The 25,286-nt window shown below is 36.4% G+C and overlaps 6 protein-coding genes across 13 annotated transcripts in view; 3 read left to right on the forward strand and 3 right to left on the reverse strand.

Annotated features, from left to right (window-relative positions):
- Nucleotides 3,454-5,370, reverse strand: LOC104792825. Its single transcript, XM_010519060.2, has 2 exons — nt 4,826-5,370; nt 3,454-4,404 (listed from the first exon to the last, which is right to left on the reverse strand). Exons 1-2 carry the CDS (start codon nt 5,154-5,156, stop codon nt 3,566-3,568), a joined length of 1,170 nt encoding a protein of 389 aa, XP_010517362.1. The 5' UTR covers nt 5,157-5,370; the 3' UTR covers nt 3,454-3,565.
- LOC104792824 (glutathione S-transferase T3-like) lies at nt 5,474-8,567 on the reverse strand. 7 transcript variants are annotated; one of them, XM_010519055.2, is made up of 4 exons: nt 8,373-8,552; nt 7,942-8,198; nt 7,574-7,766; nt 5,998-7,081 (listed from the first exon to the last, which is right to left on the reverse strand). In XM_010519055.2, exons 3-4 carry the CDS (start codon nt 7,588-7,590, stop codon nt 6,172-6,174), a joined length of 927 nt encoding a protein of 308 aa, XP_010517357.1. In that variant the 5' UTR covers nt 7,591-7,766; nt 7,942-8,198; nt 8,373-8,552; the 3' UTR covers nt 5,998-6,171. The 7 variants fall into 7 exon arrangements, 6 of the variants coding, with proteins under 6 accessions (XP_010517357.1, XP_010517361.1, XP_010517360.1 ...); XR_769118.2 differs by lacking the exon at nt 5,998-7,081 and adding an exon at nt 5,474-5,967 and having other exon boundaries at nt 7,574-8,198; nt 8,373-8,567; XM_010519059.2 differs by lacking the exon at nt 7,942-8,198 and having other exon boundaries at nt 5,998-7,024; nt 8,373-8,553.
- On the forward strand, nt 16,523-19,398 carry LOC104792827 (proline transporter 1). 2 transcript variants are annotated; one of them, XM_010519061.2, is made up of 7 exons: nt 16,523-17,081; nt 17,625-17,849; nt 17,957-18,051; nt 18,145-18,334; nt 18,429-18,553; nt 18,633-18,848; nt 18,921-19,398. In XM_010519061.2, the coding sequence occupies exons 1-7, from the start codon at nt 16,982-16,984 to the stop codon at nt 19,296-19,298; spliced, it is 1,329 nt and encodes a 442-aa protein (XP_010517363.1). In that variant the 5' UTR covers nt 16,523-16,981; the 3' UTR covers nt 19,299-19,398. The 2 variants fall into 2 exon arrangements, with proteins under 2 accessions (XP_010517363.1, XP_010517364.1); XM_010519062.1 differs by lacking the exon at nt 16,523-17,081 and adding an exon at nt 17,088-17,379.
- LOC104792828 lies at nt 20,676-22,733 on the forward strand. Its single transcript, XM_019247003.1, has 7 exons — nt 20,676-20,837; nt 20,936-21,099; nt 21,306-21,401; nt 21,519-21,756; nt 21,850-22,038; nt 22,122-22,273; nt 22,451-22,733. Exons 1-7 carry the CDS (start codon nt 20,684-20,686, stop codon nt 22,478-22,480), a joined length of 1,023 nt encoding a protein of 340 aa, XP_019102548.1. The 5' UTR covers nt 20,676-20,683; the 3' UTR covers nt 22,481-22,733.
- On the reverse strand, nt 23,207-24,570 carry LOC104792829 (NAD-dependent malic enzyme 2, mitochondrial-like). The gene is made up of 6 exons (XM_010519065.2): nt 24,541-24,570; nt 24,317-24,377; nt 24,186-24,241; nt 24,001-24,104; nt 23,795-23,892; nt 23,207-23,491 (listed from the first exon to the last, which is right to left on the reverse strand). Coding segments are annotated over exons 2-6 (309 nt in total). The 5' UTR covers nt 24,366-24,377; nt 24,541-24,570; the 3' UTR covers nt 23,207-23,489.
- The window catches only part of LOC104792830 (LIM domain-containing protein WLIM2a), a gene marked incomplete in the record, with an annotated part of 2,017 nt that continues 1,466 nt past the window's right edge, over nt 24,736-25,286 (forward strand). The window contains 2 exon segments of the mRNA XM_019247004.1: nt 24,736-24,933; nt 25,198-25,286. Coding sequence (XP_019102549.1) covers nt 25,256-25,286 — 31 coding nt within the window.

The following is a 25,286-nucleotide window of genomic DNA, read 5'->3' on the forward strand; positions in this document are numbered from 1 at the left end:
GTTATTTGGTAAGGAGATACGATGTATCAAGGAGTTATTGGTGTTGCCTTGTCTGATCCTTTACACGCCCCCTCAAGATGGAGGGTGTGGAACCACTCTAATCTTGTTTCGAAGATGAGTGAACTGGTTTCTCGGTAACGGTTTGGTAAGTGCATCAGCTAATTGATCCTTGGTGTGTACATGAACAACACGAAGTAGACCTTGTTGGATGTGACCTCTGATGAAATGATAGTCTATAGCGATGTGTTTCATGCAGGAGTGAAAGACAGGGTTAGCGCAGAGGAACGTTGCTCTGACGTTATCACATTAGACAACCGGCTTCATGGGGAGGTGGATGCCAAGCTCAGTGAGGAGAGTACATATCCACCGTAGTTCCGCAGCGGTGTTTGCGTTCTGAGATGCCGTTGTGTTCAGGAGTGTGAGGTGGAGAGGTGTAGTGAGAGATTCCAGATGATGCGAGGAATGATTTGAGAGCGATGAATTCGCCCCCATTGTCCGAGTAGAGAGTTCCAATTCTGGTTTTGAACTTGTTTTCTACGAGGGTCTTAAAGGTAATGAAGACTTCACGAACCTGGGATTTTGTTTTGAGAGGGTACAACCAGGTGTATCTGGTAAAATGATCAATGAGGACTAGGTAGTATTTGTAGTTTTCGTTGGATAGGATAGGTGATGTCCACACATCAGTAAAGACGTATTCAAGGGGGTGAGTAGAGACAATGGTGGATTGAAGAAATGGGAGTTTATGAGTTTTATTGATCGCACAATCAGTACACAATGTTTGTGAAGTAGTAGATTGTGAGGATGGTAAAGAAAAACGAGAAACAACTTTATTAAGGATGGAGAAAGAGGGGTGACCTAAACGATAGTGCCAGTCGGCTAAGGATGGTTTTGTGGAGGTGGTGGTGAAGAAGGAGGCATATGGTGTGGAAGCGACTGGCCATTCGTAAAGCTCACCGTTAGTCCTGCCTTGGAGTAGCGGGGCCCGCGTTTTCAGATCCTTCACCTGAAAGGAGGTAGGGGAAAATTCAATCGTCACTTTGTTGTTATTACATAGGCGATAAACAGATATTAGGTTCTTATGCAGATGAGGAACACAAAGAACATTATTTAATCGCATTTGACCAGAGGGATAGGGTAAAGGGACTGAACCAATATGAGTGATCTTAAGGGCAGAACCATCACCAATAACAACAGAGTTGTCTCCATTGTATGGTTGGTGAAGAGCTAAGTTCTGGAGATCACTGGTCATATGGTGCGTGGCACCACTGTCAAGGACCCATGGATCAGCAGGGTGTGAGTAGCCAAGCGCAAGGTTGGCTGAAGGTTGCCATGGGCAGTATTGTTGTTGCATCGGGTTGGGAAGCAGTGTTGGCTGAGAAGTAGCGAATTGAGGAAAACGTTTTGCATTGTGACCATGTATCCCGCATATCTGACATCGACCTTTGTAGCCTTTGGGGAAGCGATTGTCGTTGCGGTTTCCACGTTGGTATTGCGTAGTCTGGTTGTTGGACCAGCTCTGACCCGTACGTTGGTTCTGCTTGCCATTGAAGCGTGAGCGATTGGTGGCAAAGTTGGCAGAGGCGGGAAGTTCTGTTGGGGCAGCGGAGATTGCAAGGAGTTTAGCTTCGTTGCTTCGGAGCTTTTCATGAAGCGTCGTTAGAGTAGGGGAGGTGTCACGACCTTTAACTTGATCGACCTTCAGGCAGACCTCCAAGAACATGCTCGATTTGGTCATCATGGTCAAGAGGTTTGCCCAGCAAGGCTAACTGATCAAATCTGGTGGTGAGTCCTCTAACGTACTCATCAATACTCTTCGTACCTTTTTTCCAGTACTTGAGTTGAGTCTTGATCTGTTGGACATGACTGCGGCTGGGTTTAGCGAAGGTGTCTGCGAGGGGACGCTAAATCTCTGCAGAAGTTTGAGCTTTGGAGAGGAGAGGTTGGATAGTGAGAGAGACAGTGCCGAGAAGACTGCTGTATATCAGCCTGTCTTGACGCCTCCATGACGCATGGTCAGGATTTGCCGCTGTGACGCCATTGTTGGTGACCGTCGGATTGGGTGGTGGTCGAGATCCATCGATATGACCAGAAAGGTCATAGCCATCAAGGAGGGCATGAACCTGGATGCTCCACATCAAGTAGTTGTCAGAGGTGAGTTTGGTTACACTTGACATGTTGACATGAAGGATGGTTTGAGTGTTGAGGGGAATAGCTTCAGATTGATCCGCCATTGAAGAGGAAGATGTGAGATAGCAAGGATAGAGAAAGAGAGGAAGAGGAAGAAGAGAGAGGCGGCTGTTTGTAAAAAGAAATTTAGGGTATCGTAGAAGGCTCTGATACCATGTAGAAGATGTGTCTTATTGACTTGAATAATACTAAAGACATACATACAAATTTATACAAGAAGTAGAGAAGCTTCTAGGTTTAGTAATTACAGAAGGTTCCATATATTGAGATACGATATCAAGGAGTTATTTGGTAAGGAGATACGATGTATCAAGGAGTTATTGGTGTTGCCTTGTCAGATCCTTTACAAATAGGACGTTATTCCATACTTTTTTAATGATGCAAACTAAGTTAGACCTTTACTTAGACCTTTTCTTAATCAGAACCGGTAGTTTAGAAGTTTTTTTATGTCGGAAATAACTTCGTACCTAGAACCGATAGCTCCATTAGAAAAATACATAAGCTTTTTAGTTTAGGCATGACTTGAGTTTCAGATTTTGACCATTGGTTATATGGAGAGCTACGCTTAGAAAATATATTATTTATATACTGGTTTAGACGAAGGACAGTATGGATTAGAGATCTTAAACTTTTTTGGTTTTCAAAAGGAATAGATAGACACAAAGAATACTTTATAAGTTAATTTAATTAAACAAACTTGAACTTAGATGGACTCTAAGCAACCATGGGAAGCTTTATGAATGTAGATGCCCTGCGCAAAAAGTAAATGTAGATGCTCCTAGTCAAATTGATTAACTCTCATCTAGATGATGTTTGTTTTGTTAAAATACATAGCCAAAAGTCCAGATTTTTGAGTTCATAGACTAACAAAAACACAAAACAATCAGGAGGGAGGTGATACTTATACTTCCAAGACTTCAACACTAATGGAAGTAAGGCTTGTAGTGATTCCACCTGTGGTCTGCAGGAGAAGAAACATTGAGAGGGGTTGCGTTTTGGAAATGCTTCGAGATGCTCTTGGACCATATGGGACTTTTTGCATTGTGAGGACTATCTAAGGTGATCAATGTGGAACAAACAGCATAAGTGTGGTTCCCAATAGGTGGCAAAACCTTAAATAAATACATTTCTAGGATTTCTCTTCTGTTTTGAACATGTCGTCTCGGTCCATTCAGCAGCTACAAAACAGTTTCATTCTCACCTTCGCACCCGATATGTATATATTTTAATTTCCGGCCCAATATATATATATATTGGTTTTAGAAAAGCCTTCATAACACAGCTTAGCATTTTTAAAGGTTTCAAATCTTACCAGGTAAACATAGCACTAAGTCACTAACAAAAGAGATAATATTGAATGAATGTTTTGCCTCTAAAATTAGCTCAAAGCCCTTACATCTGGTCTCAGCATTTGACTTGATACTGATACACCATTGTTTACCATTCCAGTAAATTTTGCGCGATGAAACTGATCACCAGCCTTCAAACTCTGTTCAGCTTCCTTCAAATAGTTGTTGTTGTTAAGCCCACTTTGAATCCAAGCAATATTGTTCAGGTCCGTTGATATAGAGATCAATTCTTGGTCTAGCTCTGCAGAAGAATGTTCCTCATAATCAACAAACTCTGGTCCCAACACCGATTTAGACGATGATGGCAGCGTTTTGTTGTCAGGATGGTTGCAGCAACCGCGACCACATTTTGAAGGGACGATAGGTTCATAACAAAGAGACTGGAGAAATTTAGCAGCCAATGAGCCAGGTCTTGATGCTTGAACCAAAGGTCCCTCACATGGAGCCATATGGTGATTCATGTATCCTTGTTTACAGATACTGAAAGCACCCATCCGAGCCACAGGGCGATAAACATCAGGTTTACTCTTCACCTTTTCACGAGGAGGCTCGTTTGCTACATCATCCATTTTATCTTCATTTAATAATACCGGAGGCGTAAACGAATTGGTTTCTTCTCGAGGTAAATGCTCTCTAGGGGATGCATTTGATATCTTTCTGACCTTTGATGGTTGCATGTGATATATATCTGTATTAGACATCCCTTGATGATGATGATCCATCCAGAGACCTGCTGGTTTACGTCTAAGAGCTGAGTTCCAGTGATTCTTAATGGCATTATCTGTTCTCCCAGGTAAGAGTTTAGCAATCACAGCCCATTTGTTCCCATGAACCGCGTGTGCAGATATTATCATACGATCCTCCTCATCTGCATCATTTTCATAACACAACATTAGACCAAAATGTGAAACACATAGCTCAGATGCTAAAGCACATTATCATCAAAAGCACCTCTCTAGAGAATGCTAAACCATCTCCATCTACAAAAGACCAATCTGATTCTGATAAAACCAGAACATCAGCAGCTAAGTAACCTCATAAACTACTTCAAAATTACAGCTTTAAAATCTCAGAGTAAGCTAAAACACCATTACTAATCCCAAGTCCACAACAAAGATCCTGAATCAGCAACTTGTGATATCAAAGTATGTGATAATAAAGATGATGATACATCACTCAAAACATAGATACAAAGAAATCTCAAAATCTACTCAGTTACATAAACCACAAAAACATTAAAAAAAAAAACACCAAATCCGGAATTTGGAATCAACGAGGAGTGGTGTTACCAGAGAAAGGTTTTTTTTTAAGACAAGGATCGAGCTGATTACACCAACGAAGCCGGCACGATTTCCCAGACCGACCAGGGATCCCACGGGAGATGAGAGTCCAGTTCCTCGGCCCACACTTGGTAACAAGCCTCGTAAGAGCCTCATCTTGCTCCGGTGACCAAGGTCCTTTCACTTTACTCCTTCCGCCGCCGTTCGAGTCACTTTTCGCTAACTCGGCGAGCTCTTCCTCAACTGCAGCGTTAATCGCATCTTCCGTTCCATCACATCCCGTAGGCAGATTCACCGACGGCATTAGCTCCGGCGTCTTATAATAAGTTGCAGCGTTCATCGGAAGCTAAACTATTTTTTCTTCTTCTTTTTTTAATTTTTAAGTTTGAAATTCAAAAAAAAAAGTGTAACCAACCGGCGGTGGTCTTTGGTCTGGTACCTGCCCAGAGCCTAAGGGCAACTCCATTGGTGGAGTGTTAGCAAAGTTGCTAAGAACAATAATTTTGCATAAAAGTAAATAAAAGTGAAGTTAACAACTTTTTAAGAAACTTTCTATTTTTATGAGTCCATTGGTAGTATCTAAAATTGGGGTTCTTAATTCAAAAATTTTATTTTGGAAATTATTAAAGTTTAATAAATTTTGTTTAATATTATATATTTATAAAAACTTGAAAATGAATATATTTCATAAGATTTTAAACAAACAATACATAAAAAGATATTTAAAACACATTACAAACACAGTTAATTGTAATCTTGATTGGTGCCAAATTTCTGCCATATATTCTCAACCAAATTATCTTTCAATTTTTGATGTATTTTTCGATCATGAACTTCATTTCGTCTGTTCATTATCATTATGTTAGTGAGATTTGAAGATATATCTGTTGAATATGCGAGATCAATTTGTGAAGTTCTGCTTGAATCTGCTTGTGCGAATGTTGCGGCATCAAACTGAGTAGCGTACCCATCTCGTTCGTCTTCATCTTCTCTTCTTCTTTTATGTCCTTGACCATGTGTTGAACTCACAAAACTTGTGGCTGGCTTTTCGTTTCTCTTGTCTTCTTCTTCTTGTTATACGTCCGTGAATCTGTCTTATCAATAATTTCTTACCAGTTGATCTTTTCAAACACCAAACAGTTTTTTTGTACCTGTTACACCCACCAAAACCCAAACATCATCCAAACACCAAGCTCATACAACAACTCCAATTCAAACTGTTAACAATTAAACATAACACTGCTCAAGACCAACAAATTCATAGCAAAAAACAGACATACAACTACTCATAACATAAAACAGAACTGAAACGGCAACATAGAAGCAGAAAACATAAACATAAACTGAAACTCAAACTAACTTGACAACATGTCACTAATTAGCTTATTCTTCAAAGCAATCTCCATTTCTGTAAGCGGCTCTGTTTTAGCAAGGAGTCGGTCAAGCATTTTATGCATTGTTTGCTTCTCTTTGATCTTACTTTGCTTCTCTTTCAAATCAAATTCTTTTTGCCTAATCTCCCACATGCTCTGAAACTCCTCAAGCGAAGCACCTTCTTCTTCCACAGTCTTTGGCCTGCTCACAACCCTTTTACCCTTGGCCTTTGCTTCCTTAGCCTTTGCTGCATTAATACCTAAAGGACGAGCTTCTTCTTCCACATTCGTTGGAACTGAGGTTGATGACTGTGAAGGTTGTTCATTAGCCTTTCTTCTCTTTGAAGCTCCAGTACCTTTCGTACTAGAAGCTCGACACCATTTTTGATCATGGCGAAGCTCCCTCCAAGCATGCTCAATGGTAAAATTCACCTTGTAATCATTGTGGAATATCTCGTAAGCCAATTTAATCACATCATCCTCATTCTGGCCACTAGATTTTGCTTTTGTTGCAGCTTCATAGCTTCCAACAAACTTGCACACCGTCTCGTTGATCCTTTGCCACCTTTGTTTGCAGTGCTTGGGCTCTCTTTTCTCGAGACCAGCAAGCTTAGGACTTGCAGCATAATAAGTTGCAATATGTGACCAAAAAGTATTACGTTTTTGGCCATTTGAAATAACTGCATCCTTACTTGTATTGAGCCAAGCACTAATGAGAGAGACATCTTCAGTGTGAGACCATTTTCTTCTTTGTTGACGCTCCTCAGGTTGGTGTTCACCTTCGCTTGCAACCTCATCAGTTTCATTGGTTTCGACAGTGTTGGTTGTGGTTTGACTAGTTAACAGATCCATAAAACCCAAAGTTTCACTAAATGGATTCATAGCCAAGTTTCTGGTTGGTGTTTAAAAGAAAGAAAGAAGGTTGTAATAATTAGGCGTGATTATGGTTTGTGCTTAAAGGGATGGAAGAGTAAGAAGAATCGTGTATGTTTAAAGGAAGAGATAGAAGACGTGTTTATGGTTTGTGTTTAAAGGAGAAGGAAGAGCAAAACCTAAAGACTAGCAATCAATGGTGCAATTGGAGTTTATGGTTAAAGGTCACATAACTAGCAATCAGTGGGCCTAATAAGTTTTTACCTAATGACACAAAACCAACCATTTATCATAGAGCACAACCATTTATCACATAGCAAAACCATTTAACACAAAGCAGAAGTAATGGTACACTAAATAATGATTTGACTGTTAGCTACATATCAAACAAAATTAAATAAGAAAACCATTCAAAGCTCTCCTTAGGTAAGCATTTAATAAGCTAGTGAGACTATTTCCAATTGGTTTGTTAAATGAGATTAACATTGACAATAGAGAATATAGAGGATACCTTGCTTTTGCTGTCATTGCATTCGGATCAAATTGTCCTCTTCACACCCAATACGTCACCAAGGAGTCAGAGCTGTACTGGGAAAGATAGACAATGATGAAACGACGAAGAACATCACCGGAAGCCATGGAGGTCGTAGGAACTGCAACTAGATCTCGTTGGTGCTTTCTTGACTTCAGAGCTTAGAGGATCACTGCAAAGCAAAAGAAATACTAAGATAACACAAAAGGACCTTAAGAAAAAACGAATCTTAAAAACAAACACCAAACAATTAAATCAAACTACAACAAATATTGGAATTAGCTCAAACCTATTTTCATCCTGATAATTATAAACACAAATAACAAGAACACAAATCTAGAGGATACCTTACACAAGTCAGAACAAGAACAAATTCCTCACAAGCTTCCTTTAACGTTTTATATATTTTTTTTTTATGCAGAACTCTACTTCAATTAAACAAATTCGAAGCTAAAAAAATCCAGGAAACAAAATAAAAAAAGAGAGAGGAAAAGCTTGAAAGAGAGAACGTCCTTGAGAAAGGAGACGATTAGCATCGCATAGATCTCTAGCTTTGGTAACATCAATTTCCAATCGTTTTAAAAAGATGATAACCCATCTGAAACTAAAACATTAATACATGAAGTCAAACATTAGCAATTAGCAATTCCCAATCGGCTAAACAACCTAGAACTCTAATTTTGTTAACATCAATTTCCAATTCGTTTAACCCTAATTTATTATCACATCAAAAACCTAATTCATCATGCTCTACAACTGAAATCAGAGAGATTCTTACCAATATAAACAGTTTGAAGCATCATTTAACATCCACAGTCGCCAAATAGAGAGAGACGAAGAGATGAAGTCGGAGAAAAGAGTGAGTAGAAGAAAAAAAAAAATTATTTTTCTTTCATCCAATCAGAAGGCGACACGCATAGGATCCTTAATAGTTCTAAAACTCCTTCTGTAAACATCGATTGTTAACATTTTGCTTCACTTTTACATTTAATTATTTATTTATATTGCTAAGTAACTTTGTCAACACTATCTAAATACCACCAATGGAAATGACCTAACTGCAAAGTTGAGTGGGAGCTGTTTCGCAATTTTTGTAATTACTAAATTACCCATTTTGGTGACTCACCTTCTTTTTCCACAACCGTTTCGGTATGACTCAGAGTTGACCTTTCCAAGACAATTTGACGAAGGATAATAATAATATGGCAGACCAAGCAAACCATAATCTCAATCCTTAAATATGCCATGCTCTAAAAAAAAATTAATCATAGATTCAATTCTTAATCATGATGTTAGTAAGTGTGTGTGTGTAGTGTAGTGTATATATAATATGGGTAGTCAATAATCTAGTCATCATACATAACATATATACGTTGTAATACATAATTTTTTAAAGTAGTCAAAATGGTTCAACAAACTCATTAGGATAATTAAGATTACTAGACTCCATACAATGCGTGAACTATAACGAAAAACATATATATATTTGTTAAGCATATTTTTACTTGAAATCTTACTATATGAGAGAAGAAAATATATACGATATTAACCTCATTTGTTTCTATGAATCGCGTGTGCAGATATTATTTTCATATAAATTTGCCTTAAATCTAGTTATCATACATAACATATCTTTACCTTAAATTTTACTATATGAGAGAAGAAAATTTACTATATAAAACTCGTGGTAATCTATCTACATGCATGTTCAGATGACAGCTTTTTCAAACATTATTTTGGAAGAGGAAACTGATCATAGGAAGAGAGAGTGTGTCAAATATTTTTGGAAGCATAGTTAATAATACTTAATGGCAGGTCCTAGAATATCAAGATTCAAATGCAATCATGTGGTTGGGAAAACAAACGATATAATCTCCACAATAATCTCGTGGATATGTTTTACATATCAAGTCAAAGTAACTTCGTAATCTGTTTGGACCAGGGATCCCTTCACTGTTGTCAATAGAGGACTACGTCATGCGCATGCAGCATCCTCCATCCCCAAGAGCTCTCCTGAATCGACTAGCACAGTACTTACTACCGACATCGGGTTAAATGACCATCTTCACTAACCAGCTAACATATATGCTAAAGTGTATATAGATATGATGTCGCATATATAATGATGTTACCCTTCTATAGCAGGAAAGAGAGGTAGTGAGCGACAAGAACACTACTGTGAAACTGAAGTTGTTGTCCTACGAAGAGCCGACAATTTCATATATGTTCTCTACACTCACTTATTTCCAAATGACTCACTTCTGTTCAAGATTCTAATCAATTTCTATCTCATATATATATATATATATATATATATATATATCGACAGACCACGCATGCCCATCTTACCCTACCATCTGCATGTAATATGCATGTCTACGTCTACAAGCACCTATTCATCTTCTCAACATATATACATATAAACATGTGTGAACTGTGATGTGAAGATTTGAGCAAGTGAGAGCGCACACATTATTCAGAACGAGCACTTCTGTTTTAATCGTGGAGCTGAAGACATAATCTTCCATAGTCCTATTATTTCATTATGCTGTAAGACTTACAGTGTAAGTGATTGTATTCCTCCACTTTTTTTCTCACACTCACATACATAAACGCAAAAAACGAAGGACGCAAATATTAATTGGCACTATCACCTTATATCCAACTAATTTCTTGACTGAACATCCTTAATTTTGTATAGTATTTATAAATATTCTCTCTTACATCTATTCCTTAATTATTTTGGTGTATGTATTAGAGATGATGCATATATATCTTCACTTTTATGTTACTGTTTTTCAAAGTAGTTTAAGAAAGCGACGATTATATTGGTTTGCATGTGAAAAAAATTGAAGGGAGAAAATGACAATCATGGGATGCCTATATAAGCCAGTTCATTATTGACATATATATACAATGCAAATTTGATCGTATTAGAAGTTTAGAACAACTCCCTATATGTGTGTATATTATATATATGTATATCATGTATAGACGAAAGAGATGCATTGGATCCACGAAAATTTTGGGGTCAATCATATGACCATATATATATATATCTGTCCAGTTTCCCCTGATCTGGTCATACGGTTGCAAGTATATTATAACGCAATAAATATAGTTTAGGTTTCAAGTATCATAAAACAGCTATAGAAAACAAGTTTATCATTTTATCTTTGTGAATCAATGTGGCTTTCACCACTATACGTACGAAGGGTTTAATGCCAAAATAGAAGGGGAACATTGATGGACCGCACTTTTTTTGTATTATTAAAATAAGCCAACAAAATTTAATAGAGCCAAAAATAATTAATAGTGTCACCCAACTTGTGGGGAATATCTAATTTTAGCTATGGAATATATAGTAGTATTAGATTTGGGTAGTTAATTTCTCAAGTAAATCTCTTGCTTTATAACAACAAAAGAGAGAAAACATTAAGTCGTTTTGACCCATTATACCCATCATGAACATCGAGTTGCAATTTAAGAGCATAAAGTTCAAGAGCCCATAAAAATTTGTGCTCCATGTATATGTGTGTCAACCGCAAATCACCATATAATTTGACAGCATGCATCTGCTACACATTCCTTGTAAGAAAACAAAGTCAATTATAACAACTAACTCAACGAAACCAACTAAACCATCTACTTATTTAGAGCCCATGTATTTTTGTATAGACGCCTGCTTTACTCTTTAGGTCAATATAAAAATGGAAACCCAAAAGTGGGAGAATAATATAAATAAATAAAGTTGAAGGATCAGAAGGTGGAAACTTAAAGGATAAATGATCAATTATTATATAAAATCAAGAGGAACATGGTCCATTGACAAAAAACCACATTGCTCTCAACTTTTTGAGAGAGGGAGAGATAGAGAAGAGAGAGAACAAATCCTCCATAGCAACTAGAGGAAGGATCCAAAGGGATCGCATTGATCCTAATTAAGGTGAATTCTCCCCGTTCCAAAGAAATCGCAAAAAATTTGCTTGGTTTTGGATCATGCTATCTCTTTGGATTCATCCTTTGGTAGCTTCCTCTTCGGTCTGATTGTTTCAAATCAACCATCCTGATGCTTCACCGGAAACCTTTCTGACTTGAAGAATCCCCAAGCTTCGATCTCAAGCCAACAACTATATACGAACTCTCTTTCTTACCGTTAAGTTAATTTTTATGAAAAAGGTAAGGTTCAAACAGTTTTGACCTAAGCATGCAAAACCAAAAACAATAACTCACCTACCTGTGTCTTTTTTTGTTCTTTCTCTTTTCTTCATTTCATTTTGGGATCGAATTTCCAATTGATATTAGCGTAGATTTATTTATTAATTATGAAAGATATATATATATATATATATATAAATATTATAATTATGGATTCTATGAAATACGTCATTTTGAATTTAGTTTTAATTGGAGGGATTTTTCCCTGAAAATTCCTCCATATATGGCCATTCCCGAAAACTTTCGTTCTTGCAATAAAGATTGTTGCATATTGGTTGGTGTGTAATACTACATTCATTCGAGACTACTTTGTTACTCATGCTTACTTAGCGGTTTAAAATCCCAAAGTCGTTGGATCTCGTAAAATGACTCACCAGAAGAAACTTTAATTTGATTAGACAAGGACATACAGTACGTATTGGTTAATGTACTACTATATATTATTGTCATTAGATTCACAACTTATAAAATGAATGTTTTGGACTTTCAACAATTATATATATTTGACCCTAATCAAGATTCTCAGTTTGCAATGTACAAAATTATATATACACACACAATATTTAATTATTTTATTGGCTCTAATCTAGCGCCTATATATATATATATATATATATCTCTAAAATTAATAAAAATCAATATTTGGTAATAATATATCTAAAACTCCAAAGTAAAAGTGCGAAGAACTATTTGAAAATAGCAGCTCACGAATTAATTTGAGGACAATATCATTAGTTACATGGTTGACCAAATCTATTTGCAAGGATGGATACGTATTACACAGTATGCATATGCAGCATATTGTTATTATTCGTTCGTACTATTGTACTAATCATCTTTCTCCCCATAACGAAGTAAACGTAATTAAAAAGCTAATCAGTTTTTATTTTATTCTATTTTTTGGAACTACATATAAACTAGAATTGTAGAAAAGGAACATAATTATGGCACTGAATTTGATGTTGTTAAGGTGCAAACAGTAGATTTTGGTGGACCGACAGATATGGAAGAAGGACGATATATCTATTTGTTCATTTGCGACATTTGATATTCTATTGTCTCCTTCTACCCCTACATTTTCCTATTTACGTATGCTCTTGCTTATTTTTACGAGACTCAAATTCTATTAGTTTTTGTTTTCAAATAGTTAACTGTTCCAAGATACATATACTACCAAAATTCCTATGGGTGATTTATGAGCCAAGCAGCATTACAACTTCTGCTCAAATTCAAAATTTTGTGTAAAACCAAAATTTTATCATGGTGATTTTCTCTTGCGGTTTATGCAATTTCATGGACTCAAAACAACTCACTCAGTTATCTGAGAGCCTATGATGTTGGCTGGATTTAAAAGTCTCCTATCTTAAATATGTCTGCAATTACAATTAGGTCCATTTTGAATTGTAAATTTCAGTCTTCATGGGCTTAGTTTAAAAAGCCCAGTAGTGATTAGGTCTTACAAACGGTTCCACACGTGCCACGTTTATGTTCATAGCTCCTGGTTAACTGGTTTTTGATAAACTAACCAGCTTGGACCAATCGATGATTCCTCTGCTCCCGTCTGCGCTGCAGAACATGGTTTGGTGTCTGACAGGCCAGATGGAACCGTTGTAGAGTAGTGGGGCATTATGTCAAACCTATCTCCTTATTTATTTTTTTTCGAACGAAAACGATACTATGGTATAAACTGAGCACACATTACGAATAGCATTCCCAATTCCTTCTTGTTTCAAAACTTTAATTCACTTTATGCAATTTTTAATTACAGTAGTAGTGTTTGAGATGATAAAGATTGGCATCTTTGTATCTTATACATCAATTATTGTACTCATGAACAGTCCTCCTCATGAGACATTTTGTTAGTCAATTTTCTTACCAAATTTATATTCCTACCAAAATAAAGATGGTCTAAAAGATGTTTTCATCTCTTTTCACTTTCTTTTCAGTGTTAAGTCTTAAAAAGTAATTCAAAGTTTTGCTAATAGGAATCAAAAAAATCTAGACTTTGTTTATGAAGTGACCTTGAATTCAATTGCATCCGCAACGCTAAGACTCCTTTATGGTCCATTATTAAGCATCTAGTATAGAAAACGAGATATACTTATTCCTAATTTTTCAACTATCATATAACATTCATACATATGCAGAGAGGAACGTTTGTTTTATATATGCATGTTTACTTTAAAATTAACTAGGATCTAAAACATGTAACTCAACTGCACGGGTGTTTACATAAGATCATACCATGTCAATTACGGGCCGGCTTTCATAACCTTGAGAATTTTTATTTGCTTTTGTACAATAACTTACTTATAAATTGTCATGAATATATCTATATATATACATGTGTTTTCTCCAAAAAAAAACACTATTCACCAAAAACCCCACAAGGAACAAAAACTCCTGTTAGAGAAAAGGAAACTTCACTAAGAAAAAGTTTTTGATATCCTCATATCCACCATCCAAATAATGCTCTCTTATTGGTAATCAAAATGTTTTATTCTCAACGATAGAAAGAAAATGTTTTTTTGTTTTGTATGGTCACTGAGTGGCATATGATTTCAGTAGGCTGAATCGCTAGGATTTAATTGATTACTAGATTGATCTCACGTCAGCCATTCTCCAACAATAGTTATGGAGTCGGTTAATTAATTTGTATAGTTGGAGAATGCAGAAAATCTGAGTTGGTACTTACTTTAAGATTCGTAGGAAGTTGTGCGCCTCTGCCATTAACCTCAGCCAATAGATTGAAACTTGCATGGCCCCGAATCAACTTGCTCTCGAGAATATTATATGGAGTATATATATCTATGAATTCCATGAACACCCAATTGCATATTTTCTTATACTATAAACAAACCAAGGGTTTAAAGTAGGACTTTATAAATATTTGTTGATACAAAATACTATTGTGAAAAAGGAAACATATTGAAGTTCTGAATCTTAATGACCGAGAGTCAAAGAAGAGAGACTATCATTTGACTAGAGAGTAAAAAACAGGCAGATCGGTAAGATGTTAATTTTAAATATACTGTAGAATCTTCTATACTATTTTATATATAACTTGGTATGATAATTTTACCACGCATATCATTATCAGCCTAACTNACTCCTTTATGGTCCATTATTAAGCATCTAGTATAGAAAACGAGATATACTTATTCCTAATTTTTCAACTATCATATAACATTCATACATATGCAGAGAGGAACGTTTGTTTTATATATGCATGTTTACTTTAAAATTAACTAGGATCTAAAACATGTAACTCAACTGCACGGGTGTTTACATAAGATCATACCATGTCAATTACGGGCCGGCTTTCATAACCTTGAGAATTTTTATTTGCTTTTGTACAATAACTTACTTATAAATTGTCATGAATATATCTATATATATACATGTGTTTTCTCCAAAAAAAAACACTATTCACCAAAAACCCCACAAGGAACAAAAACTCCTGTTAGAGAAAAGGAAACTTCACTAAGAAAAAGTTTTTGATATCCTCATATCCACCATCCAAATAATGCTCTCTTATTGGTAATCAAAATGTTTTATTCTCAACGATAGAAAGAAAATGTTTTTTTGTTTTGTATGGTCACTGAGTGGCATATGATTTCAGTAGGCTGAATCGCTAGGATTTAATTGATTACTAGATTGATCTCACGTCAGCCATTCTCCAACAATAGTTATGGAGTCGGTTAATTAATTTGTATAGTTGGAGAATGCAGAAAATCTGAGTTGGTACTTACTTTAAGATTCGTAGGAAGTTGTGCGCCTCTGCCATTAACCTCAGCCAATAGATTGAAACTTGCATGGCCCCGAATCAACTTGCTCTCGAGAATATTATATGGAGTATATATATCTATGAATTCCATGAACACCCAATTGCATATTTTCTTATACTATAAACAAACCAAGGGTTTAAAGTAGGACTTTATAAATATTTGTTGATACAAAATACTATTGTGAAAAAGGAAACATATTGAAGTTCTGAATCTTAATGACCGAGAGTCAAAGAAGAGAGACTATCATTTGACTAGAGAGTAAAAAACAGGCAGATCGGTAAGATGTTAATTTTAAATATACTGTAGAATCTTCTATACTATTTTATATATAACTTGGTATGATAATTTTACCACGCATATCATTATCAGCCTAACTTATTATATTTAAACTATATAAAACCATGAAAATACATTTAACATTTTGATAGTATACTTAACGTGTTTCTTTCCCCATAATCAAACTAATACAAATAATTTAAGAAAACCCATAAAACCCAAAGTACAAATGTTAAAATGTATATAAATAAGAAAGAGAACAAAACTGAAAACTCTTATCTAAATCAATGGGCTTGAAAACTAAATGTAACTACAAAAATAGTAAACATACCGTAGGATCATCGAGAAATCAGAAATCACTTAAAAACTTATATTCCTCAGCAGAAAAGTATTTCTTGAAAGGATATTTTATAAAATAAAAATAAGCAAAAATTGGCAATAAATACAAATAAAATAAGAAAAAATATCAGTTGACAGAAGATGTTTTTAAAAAAAAAATCCTCAAATAAAATGGAAAGACATTAAATAAAGAAGATATATGTTTTTTAATTAATGATATTATTCAATGTCTGAAAGATGATATTTTTTCAATTAAAAAAATATAATTTATCGCCATTCTTATAGGATCCATCTCTCTCTCATGCAAAAGGCAAAACAACAAAAAAAAAAATTCAGACAAGAAACCTCAACGGCTCAGACCCACCAATATCTTTGCTTCTGTCTCAAAGAATCAGCACTAATTATACATACATATATGAAAAAAAGGATCCATCTTTTTCTAAATCTCTTCTCCCTTTCTTTTTTTTTGACTGATTAGGATTTTTCTTCTTCTTTCTGATCAGTTGCGAATCGAGCTGGATTCTCTTGCCTCCTTATTTTTTCTTTTCTTTCTATTCAAATCAAATCAAATCAAATAAGGTCTCTTTATTATATTTTGTTTCTCGTTATTTAGTGAAGGAGATAAATTCGCTAAAAAAAAGGCGAATCTTTATTTTTTATTTTTTGGTTGTAAAAATTATAAAAGCTGGCTTTCTCAAAATTTCTTCATGTCGTCGACCAAGGAGAAGAAGAAGAAGAAGAAAGAGAACGTCTTCTCTTAGCAACCATGACCGCCACCGAAGCTAAGAATCGCAAAACCAATGTCGGAGACGATGATGATCTTGTTGATATCGAAATCCCTGACACTGCTCACCAAATTAGCAGCGGTTTGTTTTCCTTTTTTTTTCCCAATTTTTAATTTTACTTCAGAATCCAATTATTGTTGTTCTTGTGTGGAAAAAAAGTTTTAATCTTTTTTAATGCCCAATTTTTCAATTTGTTTTAATATACTACTTTTTGGGTTGACGAGGAAGAAGAAATAAAATATAAGACTCCTCCCATTTAGCCTTCTTTTGTTGTGGTTTTGAGATAGCTTTGCCAATGATGATGATGATGATGATGATGACTCTGACTACCTCGGATGGTTTTATCTGATGATATGCAGTACACACATTTCTTTATTGGGTTCTCTCTTTATCTCTCTGTTTATGCTTTCTTTGTAAAAATGTTGTCTTTAATGCTCATATAATGTGATAATTGGATAAGCAGTTCATGTTTCTTGATGAGGTTATCCTCCCTCTGACTCTCAACATGTTTTAGAACCATAAGACTCGGAAATTTTGTTGCTTTTGCAGAAACCCTTTTTTTTTCTAGAATCTGAGGTCTCACATTTTTGGGAAGCTTATAGTATGTTTTTGTGGGATGTACAGATTCATGGTTTCAGGTGGCGTTCGTTTTGACTACCGGTATAAACAGTGCGTATGTGTTGGGATATTCAGGAACAATCATGGTTCCTTTAGGTTGGATTGGTGGTGTAGTTGGTCTTCTTATTGCTACTGCTATCTCTCTCTATGCAAATACTCTCATTGCCAAGCTTCATGAGTTTGGTGGCAAAAGACACATTCGCTATAGGGACCTTGCTGGATTCATTTACGGTAATAAAAAACACCAAACCACCTCTCTTAGTTTGCTTTCTGTTTCTCTATCTTGTCTTTTACTTTCATTGATATGAATATAAATATATAATCTCTCTTTTTTTCAGGTAGACAGGCTTATCATCTTACATGGGGATTGCAATATATCAATCTTTTCATGATCAATTGTGGATTCATCATACTAGCTGGTTCTGCCTTGAAGGTAGTAATAGTAAACATTTTTATCTCTCTTGATTCTTGATTTCGTGAGCTGAATTTGTACAATATTGGGATGTGTTCTGTATTTTTTTTGCAGGCTGTTTATGTGCTTTTCAGGGATGATCATACCATGAAACTACCTCATTTTATAGCCATTGCTGGTTTGATTTGTGCTATTTTCGCTATTGGGATTCCTCATCTATCAGCTCTTGGGGTCTGGCTTGCGGTTTCAACCATCCTCAGTCTCATCTACAGCGTTGTGGCAATCGTGCTATCGGTTAGAGACGGTATACCTTAAAGAGATGATCATTCAACATTACTTATAAGTTTAAACTACTGAACAATTCTGATTTTTTTTCGCTCTGTTTTGTGTGTTTGTAGGAGTCAAAACACCATCAAGAGACTACGAGATACAAGGATCATCATTCAGCAAAATATTCACCATCACAGGAGCAGCAGCAAATCTTGTTTTTGCATTCAACACCGGGATGCTTCCAGAGATTCAGGTGATTGTTTTCAAGATTTCAGCTTCATGGTACCTGTTTGTTTGATTAGATTGACATGATGAGTTCCACAATGATATAGGCAACAGTGAGGCAACCAGTTGTAAAGAACATGATGAAGGCTCTATATTTTCAATTCACAGCGGGTGTTTTACCGATGTACGCAGTCACATTCATCGGTTATTGGGCTTACGGATCCTCAACCTCGACCTTTCTACTAAACAGCGTCAATGGTCCTCTCTGGGTCAAAGCCCTTGCTAACATATCAGCTATCCTTCAATCCGTTATCTCTTTGCATGTAAGTGTTTCTCTTCGAATGACCTCAAACTAGGTGCAAGCCAGTCCGTTCTTAACTCAATTCTTGTTGTAGATATTTGCGAGTCCAACATATGAGTACATGGACACAAAGTTTGGAATCAAAGGAAACCCATTGGCGATAAAGAACTTGATGTTTAGGGTCATGGCTAGAGGCGGGTACATAGCAGTTAGCACGCTTCTCTCAGCGCTCTTGCCGTTCTTGGGTGACTTCATGAGCCTCACTGGTGCAGTGAGCACATTCCCGCTCACATTCATTCTAGCCAACCATATGTACTATAAGGCTAAGAACAATAAACTCAATTCAATGCAAAAGCTATGGCATTGGCTGAACGTTGTCTTCTTCAGTTTGATGTCTGTTGCTGCAGCCATTGCAGCTGTCAGGCTCATCGCCGTTGATTCTAAAAATTTCCACGTTTTTGCAGATTTGTAATTCATTATATATATATTTATTATAGTCAACTTGTATGTTGTTTATTCTTAGGCGGGGTTTAATTTCTCCTACCATATATAAGCTTGTTGTATTCTCTCTCTTTTTCTTAACCATTAGAGCCTTAAAAATATGAAAAAAATAAGATTCTCAAATTTTAAAGCATACAAATGACCACTTTCATCATATTTAGTACCATCAAAGAAATATTAGTCAATTGTACCAAATTTTAAAGCATACAAATGTTCCGCTCACTCTGCATCTATCCTGCACTCTATTCACATATGCTTGCTTAGTTATATATATATATAAGTTAGATAGAACACGCACGCACGTAATGCAGTCTCTGTGTTGATGATTAAAACGGCAAGCAGTTTTATGTGCTTGTTAGATAATGGGCCTAAATTAGAGAGGAAAACTGATAGAAATGGGCCGGATATTTTTAAAATAAGTATCAGGAGGAGTCAGGACTCTGAGGATAAAATAAGTTAAAAACGGCCTGACGTGATCAATGTGTCGTTCAAGCTTAATCTAGTCGCACGCTGTGTTGTTTTAAGTGGAGAAAACATGTATTGCAAGCAGTCTCTGTGTTAATGATATAAACGGCACCAAAACTGTCATCTTCTTCGCCTAAGACATTTTGTTTTTACTCTCCTAGGCGATTTCGAGACTCAACCAACTCTACGTATCTCTCAGGTAAATTTCTCGATCCCCTATTGCTTAGAACCCTATGAATTAGAACCATATGAATTATATGTATATTTTTGCTCACCACAAGTATTTGAAGAGTTTGTATTTGCGGTCTACGGCCGTGTTTCGCTTTCTCTCTCTTTCTCGGTCGGTGATTTAACGGTGTCAATCGATCTCTCCGACTAATGCGTATATATCTGTTGTTTTGTTATTCCGTTGTTAGCGATCTGATCTGCTTCCCCAATATTAAAATTTTGATTGTCGTTAGGTTTATTGAATGATGAAGAAGGCTACGGGGAAGGCGGGTAAGGCTGTAACATTGGTCTATTGGGACATCAAGGAGTATCCGGTTCCCCCTGGCTTTGATCCACGTCGGGTCCGTCCGTGCATTAATGGGCTCTTGGAAGCTCATGGCTACTCTGGTCCTCTCACCATCTACGCCGTTGGCATACTAACAGACGTCCATGTTGACATCCTTCGAGCTCTCTCTTCCTCTGGGATCATCCTTGAATATGAGAGTTCCAATTCTTTAGTTTCTTCTGTTTATACTTTATATATAGAGAGTTTCTTNTTTGAGTCACACAACCCCATGCATTGTCTACTTTTTCTCACTTGTAGTTCTGTTTGCCTAATTCTGACGCCATTTTATCCTTTTCCACACTGGATTTGCATTTGTTTTTGTTNTTATGGATGAGTGGATGGATGAGAATTCACCTCCAGCTAATATGTTGGGGATATGCTTTCCGAATGCCTTCCCTTCACCACTTGAAAGTGGATACTACCTATTCAGGCCGTTTTCATTTACTTCTCCTGAAGAAGACGCCATCAGCTGGATGAACTTAATTCTGACAGGTCTGTGTATTTGTCCACTCTCACATTGTTGTTGAAATAATTAACCTCAGGCATATCTGTTTCTGTAATAGCTCTCTACTTTTATTATTTCCCCACAGTGTCAGGGACACTTGAGGATGATAAATGCAGTGAAACAACGGATCAATCTGCCATCTGGTTCTGCTCAATATGCCAGGATCTTTTTGGCGATGGCAAAGATCTTCGTGGCCAAGGCTTCGATACTTTCACCAGCCATCTCTCTTCCGAAGGACATGTAGTTACGGTAATTAAGCATCCTGAGTCAATATGTATATATATATATATATATATTTTTTTTTTTCCCTTTGTAACTATTTTTGAGTCACACAACCTCATGCATTGTCTACCTGTTTTCCCTTTTCTCACTTGTAGCTAGTTCTGTTTGCCTAATTCTGACGCCATTTTATCCTTTTCCACACTGGATTTGCATTTGTTTTTGTTTTCAAACAGAGGACGGAGTACCTGCCTTTCGAGGATCATTTACCCTTGCCGAGATTCAGGGACGAGGATGAGAATCCCCCCACCATTGTGAGATGGCAACCAGAGGCAAGTTTTAACTAGTATCAGCTGATAACCCTTGAGATTTCTACATTTTGAACCCGTACGTGTTTGTCTGCTTCAAAACCTCCTTCCAATAGTTTTCCTTTTTTCACTTTTATGTAGAAGGCTACTCCGGAGGAGGCTGAGGCTGTAACATCGGTCTTTTGGGACATCAATTTGTTTCCGCTTCCCCCTGGCTTTGATGCTCGTCTGGTCCGTCCGTCCATCAATCGGTTGTTGGAATCTCATGGCTACTCTGCTCCTCCCATCATCTACGCCGTTGGCTTATTAACAAACGTCCATGATGACATCCTTCAAGCTCTCTCTTCCGCTCGAATCACTCTTTATTATGCCCCACACGATTAATTTCTCACCTTTTATGCCTTGATTCCTACAGTATAATAATGGATGATGAATGCACAGTCTCTCAAGTCTTTAGTTTCTTCTGAAACAGGTTCCACAGACATCAAGTCGCTTATGTCTCGCTGGATTTCTACGAATCCACCCCCGGCTAATATTTTGGGCATATGCGATCCGAGAGGCTTCCCTCTACCTCCGAGTGGATACAACATTTTCCGGCCGTTTTCCTATTCTTCTCCTAAACAAGACTCCGTCCTCTGGGGAAGCTCTCTTCTGGCAGCAGGTGTGTGTTTCTCCTCTCTCACAGTGTTGTTGAAATAACTAGCGAACCTGTTGCTGAACTAGCTACTTCCCCACCTTTCCCAGATTCAGGGGCTCTTGAAGAGGATACGTGCAGTGAAACGGATGACTCTGCTAGCTGGTATTGCTTAATATGCAATCATATTGGTGGCCAAGGCTTCAAAAGTTTCACCAGGCATGTCTCTAGTCGAAGCCATTCAGAAAATCGTTCACATCAGGTAATTATGCATCAAGTAGTTTGCCTGAATGTGACCCATGTTATCTTTTTTCCGCTGGACGTGCATTTGGTTTTCAAGCAAGCAGATGGGCTTTAATTTTTAACATCGGAGAATGTTGAGATTGTTAGTCTTTAGAATGCTGGGCTTTTTACTAATGAAATCTATATATCGTTGTAGGGAAAGTCTTCTAAGAAAAGGAGGACGTGAACAAGAGAAGGAGAAAAAGAGTACTTGGTCCATGGTGTTGTTCTTCTCTTGTTGGTGATTGGTTTGTTCTACTTCTAGCGGCAAATCTTGTGTTGATCTATGCATATTTTCAAGTCGTTTTATTTTACTTTTATGAACTGTACTTTTTAAGTGTGTTTCAAATTGATCAGTAAATGTGGCTGCGATGTTTTTATCGACAGTAAAACATACAGTACGAATGTTTGATAGTAATGCCTACTTATAACTTCTTCTAGAGTGAAGCATTTCTTAAAATTGTTTTCATAGGCAAATAAACTAAGTAACAGAGATACATTCAAGAGCATGTAGTGACAACCGGGTTTGTGGAGAGTTAATGTTTCGTTCATGTCAAAAACTGCATCAAATCCACTTAGTTTTGGCATGTGCTTTGGAACATATTAAAGAATTATACCTTTCTACGGCCGGCGGTTCTTGACAATATCTCCCATAACTTGAACTTCTGAGCTAGATAATGCAACTTCCTCTAGGCAAGAGACATTCGAGCATTGACAATCCAATTTTTACAAGACTTTTAAATGCTCAATCTTATTTACAAAAATAAAAAGAGAGAAGAAGACTAGAAGAGCCGAGATGACCGGAATCAAACCGAATAGATTAAATAAGCTCGAACGTAATGTTAACTTGCTATTTTCTTCACAAATTTTATTTTAATCGAATCATTTAATCCATAATCGGTTCGGTTTTTCATTGGGTTTTGTCAAAAAACGAGATAAACTCATAGAAAGAATCAGAGTGGTGTGGTAAGAACTAAGAAGAGCACATACGGATGTTAAGAACAAAAATATTCAAAATTAAAGCATTGGGGAGGGGAACGATTTCATATTTGCCAAAAGAAGTACACAGCAGTCAAGGTGGTGACCCATGAAAGCTGAGAAGAGTTATATGAGATAGTCTATTCAGTCCTGAGTCTATTTCTCATGAACGTAGATTTGGGAACCACTTGTTGTGCGTCATGTAACTCACTGTGTCCTCCTGTTGCCATTGAAAAAAAAAGATGCAATTAGATTCCATTTTCAAACTACGTTAGCCATGTTTAGTTACTAAATAAATCGCACTAATCCATAATATGTGGCCTAGAACAGTAAGTCAAAGGAGAGCAATCTTATGCTGAAAACAGATAATAAACTAAAACAACATAGAAAAGCAACTTCTAAAAATAACGACAATAATTCAGTTTCAAAATCAACTCCTGTTGAACTACGCTTAATTATACTCTTACCAAGCAAGACGAGCCGATTCACATTAAGTGGAGAAGTGGAAAGCAGAGTGACTTACATATTAGAACAGTTTCGGTTGCATCAATCTCACGGATGCCTGCCAGGGCCATTCTTGCAACTGCATGTAGTGCCATCTTAGAAACACCGAGCCAGACACTGAAAGTTAATAAAAGAAGAATGTACATTGCGAAGATGAGAGGGATCCGAAGTCAATGTAAAATATATATGCATTTGTAAATAAGTTCGAAGTGAATGTCTAATTACCTTCCAGCTCCCACAACAACAATCTTCTGGTTCACAAATTCCGACAAAAGGCGACCTTGAGCTATTACAGTTCCCAGTAATCGACCCGATGCACCAGCATTTCCCTGAGAAATCATACACCATACTACTTTTAATAACAAAAAAACCAGTATCTATAATGTAAAGCATCAACGTTGAGAACATACCTGTACAACGGATTCACCAAATTCATCAAGAATCTCAAGGTGTTCTTCTCCTAAATCTGTAAAATGGGAAGGACACACGAATGAGCTATCAAGAAAAAAGGTCTAAACCACATATTAAGGTCATAGCTTACAGAGATCGTTCTGTAGGAGCGTTTCATAGTATGTGCCCACATCCAACATAAGTGACAAAATCTACAGGAAACCAAATATATAAGATCAGGTCAGAGGAAACGGAATCATATTAGAGAAGAACATATTAAGTGTCTATTAAGTGTCTATTAAGTATACTCAATCATCTAGAAACGGAATCATATTAGAGAAGAACATATGATAAAACAGGTAACTAAAAAAAAACCTTAAATTTAGTAAAGTAGAGAAGATAAGAAAAAACAGAATTTTGTTGGTTTTTAGTTAATGGATCATTTTAGTGATTAAACCTAATCTTTTTCAATGATTTGCTGTTTTATTTCAAATTAAAATAATTTAGACAGGCCAAAGTGGAACCCCACTGTCTCCACCAAAGCTCTAATAACATAATAAAAAGAAGCCAAAGAAAAACACGAAAGCATTTTATTATTTTTTGTTCATCATCGTCGTGCTTACATAATCATTACCTTTCATCTTCTTCTGCTTCGCCTTCACGCAGCTCCAATCTCACACCACCTGCATTTCTCTCTTTCACGATTCTTTTGATTTCGCATTCGTCTTTTGCGTTGGGTCAGATCGACTAAGAGGTAACCATTGTGAGGTTTGTTAGTTCTTTACGATTTTATTCTGTTAAAAATCAGATTTTTTTTTTCTTGTAATTCTTGTAGATTAAAAAATAAAGATGCGATTTTTGTGTTCTGTTTTTTTTTTTTTTTTTTTTTTAAATGTATGAATCCAAGGATCGATTTGTTTGTAAGTCTTGAATTGATGCAAAAATAGCTAATGTGAAAAAGTCAAGAATGTGAATGTGTGTGATGAGATATATTTTCTTAAACCTCTTTTGTGTTGTGGTTTTGCAAAATAGAGGTGTAGGTAGAAGAAGAGAGGTTTTGAGGAGAATCGTGAAGTAGTCAAAAGAAACGATGTCGTTTACGGGAACTCAGCAGAAATGCA

The sequence above is a fragment of the Camelina sativa genome, chromosome 6 (assembly GCF_000633955.1).
Source record: "Camelina sativa cultivar DH55 chromosome 6, Cs, whole genome shotgun sequence".
NCBI classification, from domain to species: domain Eukaryota; kingdom Viridiplantae; phylum Streptophyta; class Magnoliopsida; order Brassicales; family Brassicaceae; genus Camelina; species Camelina sativa.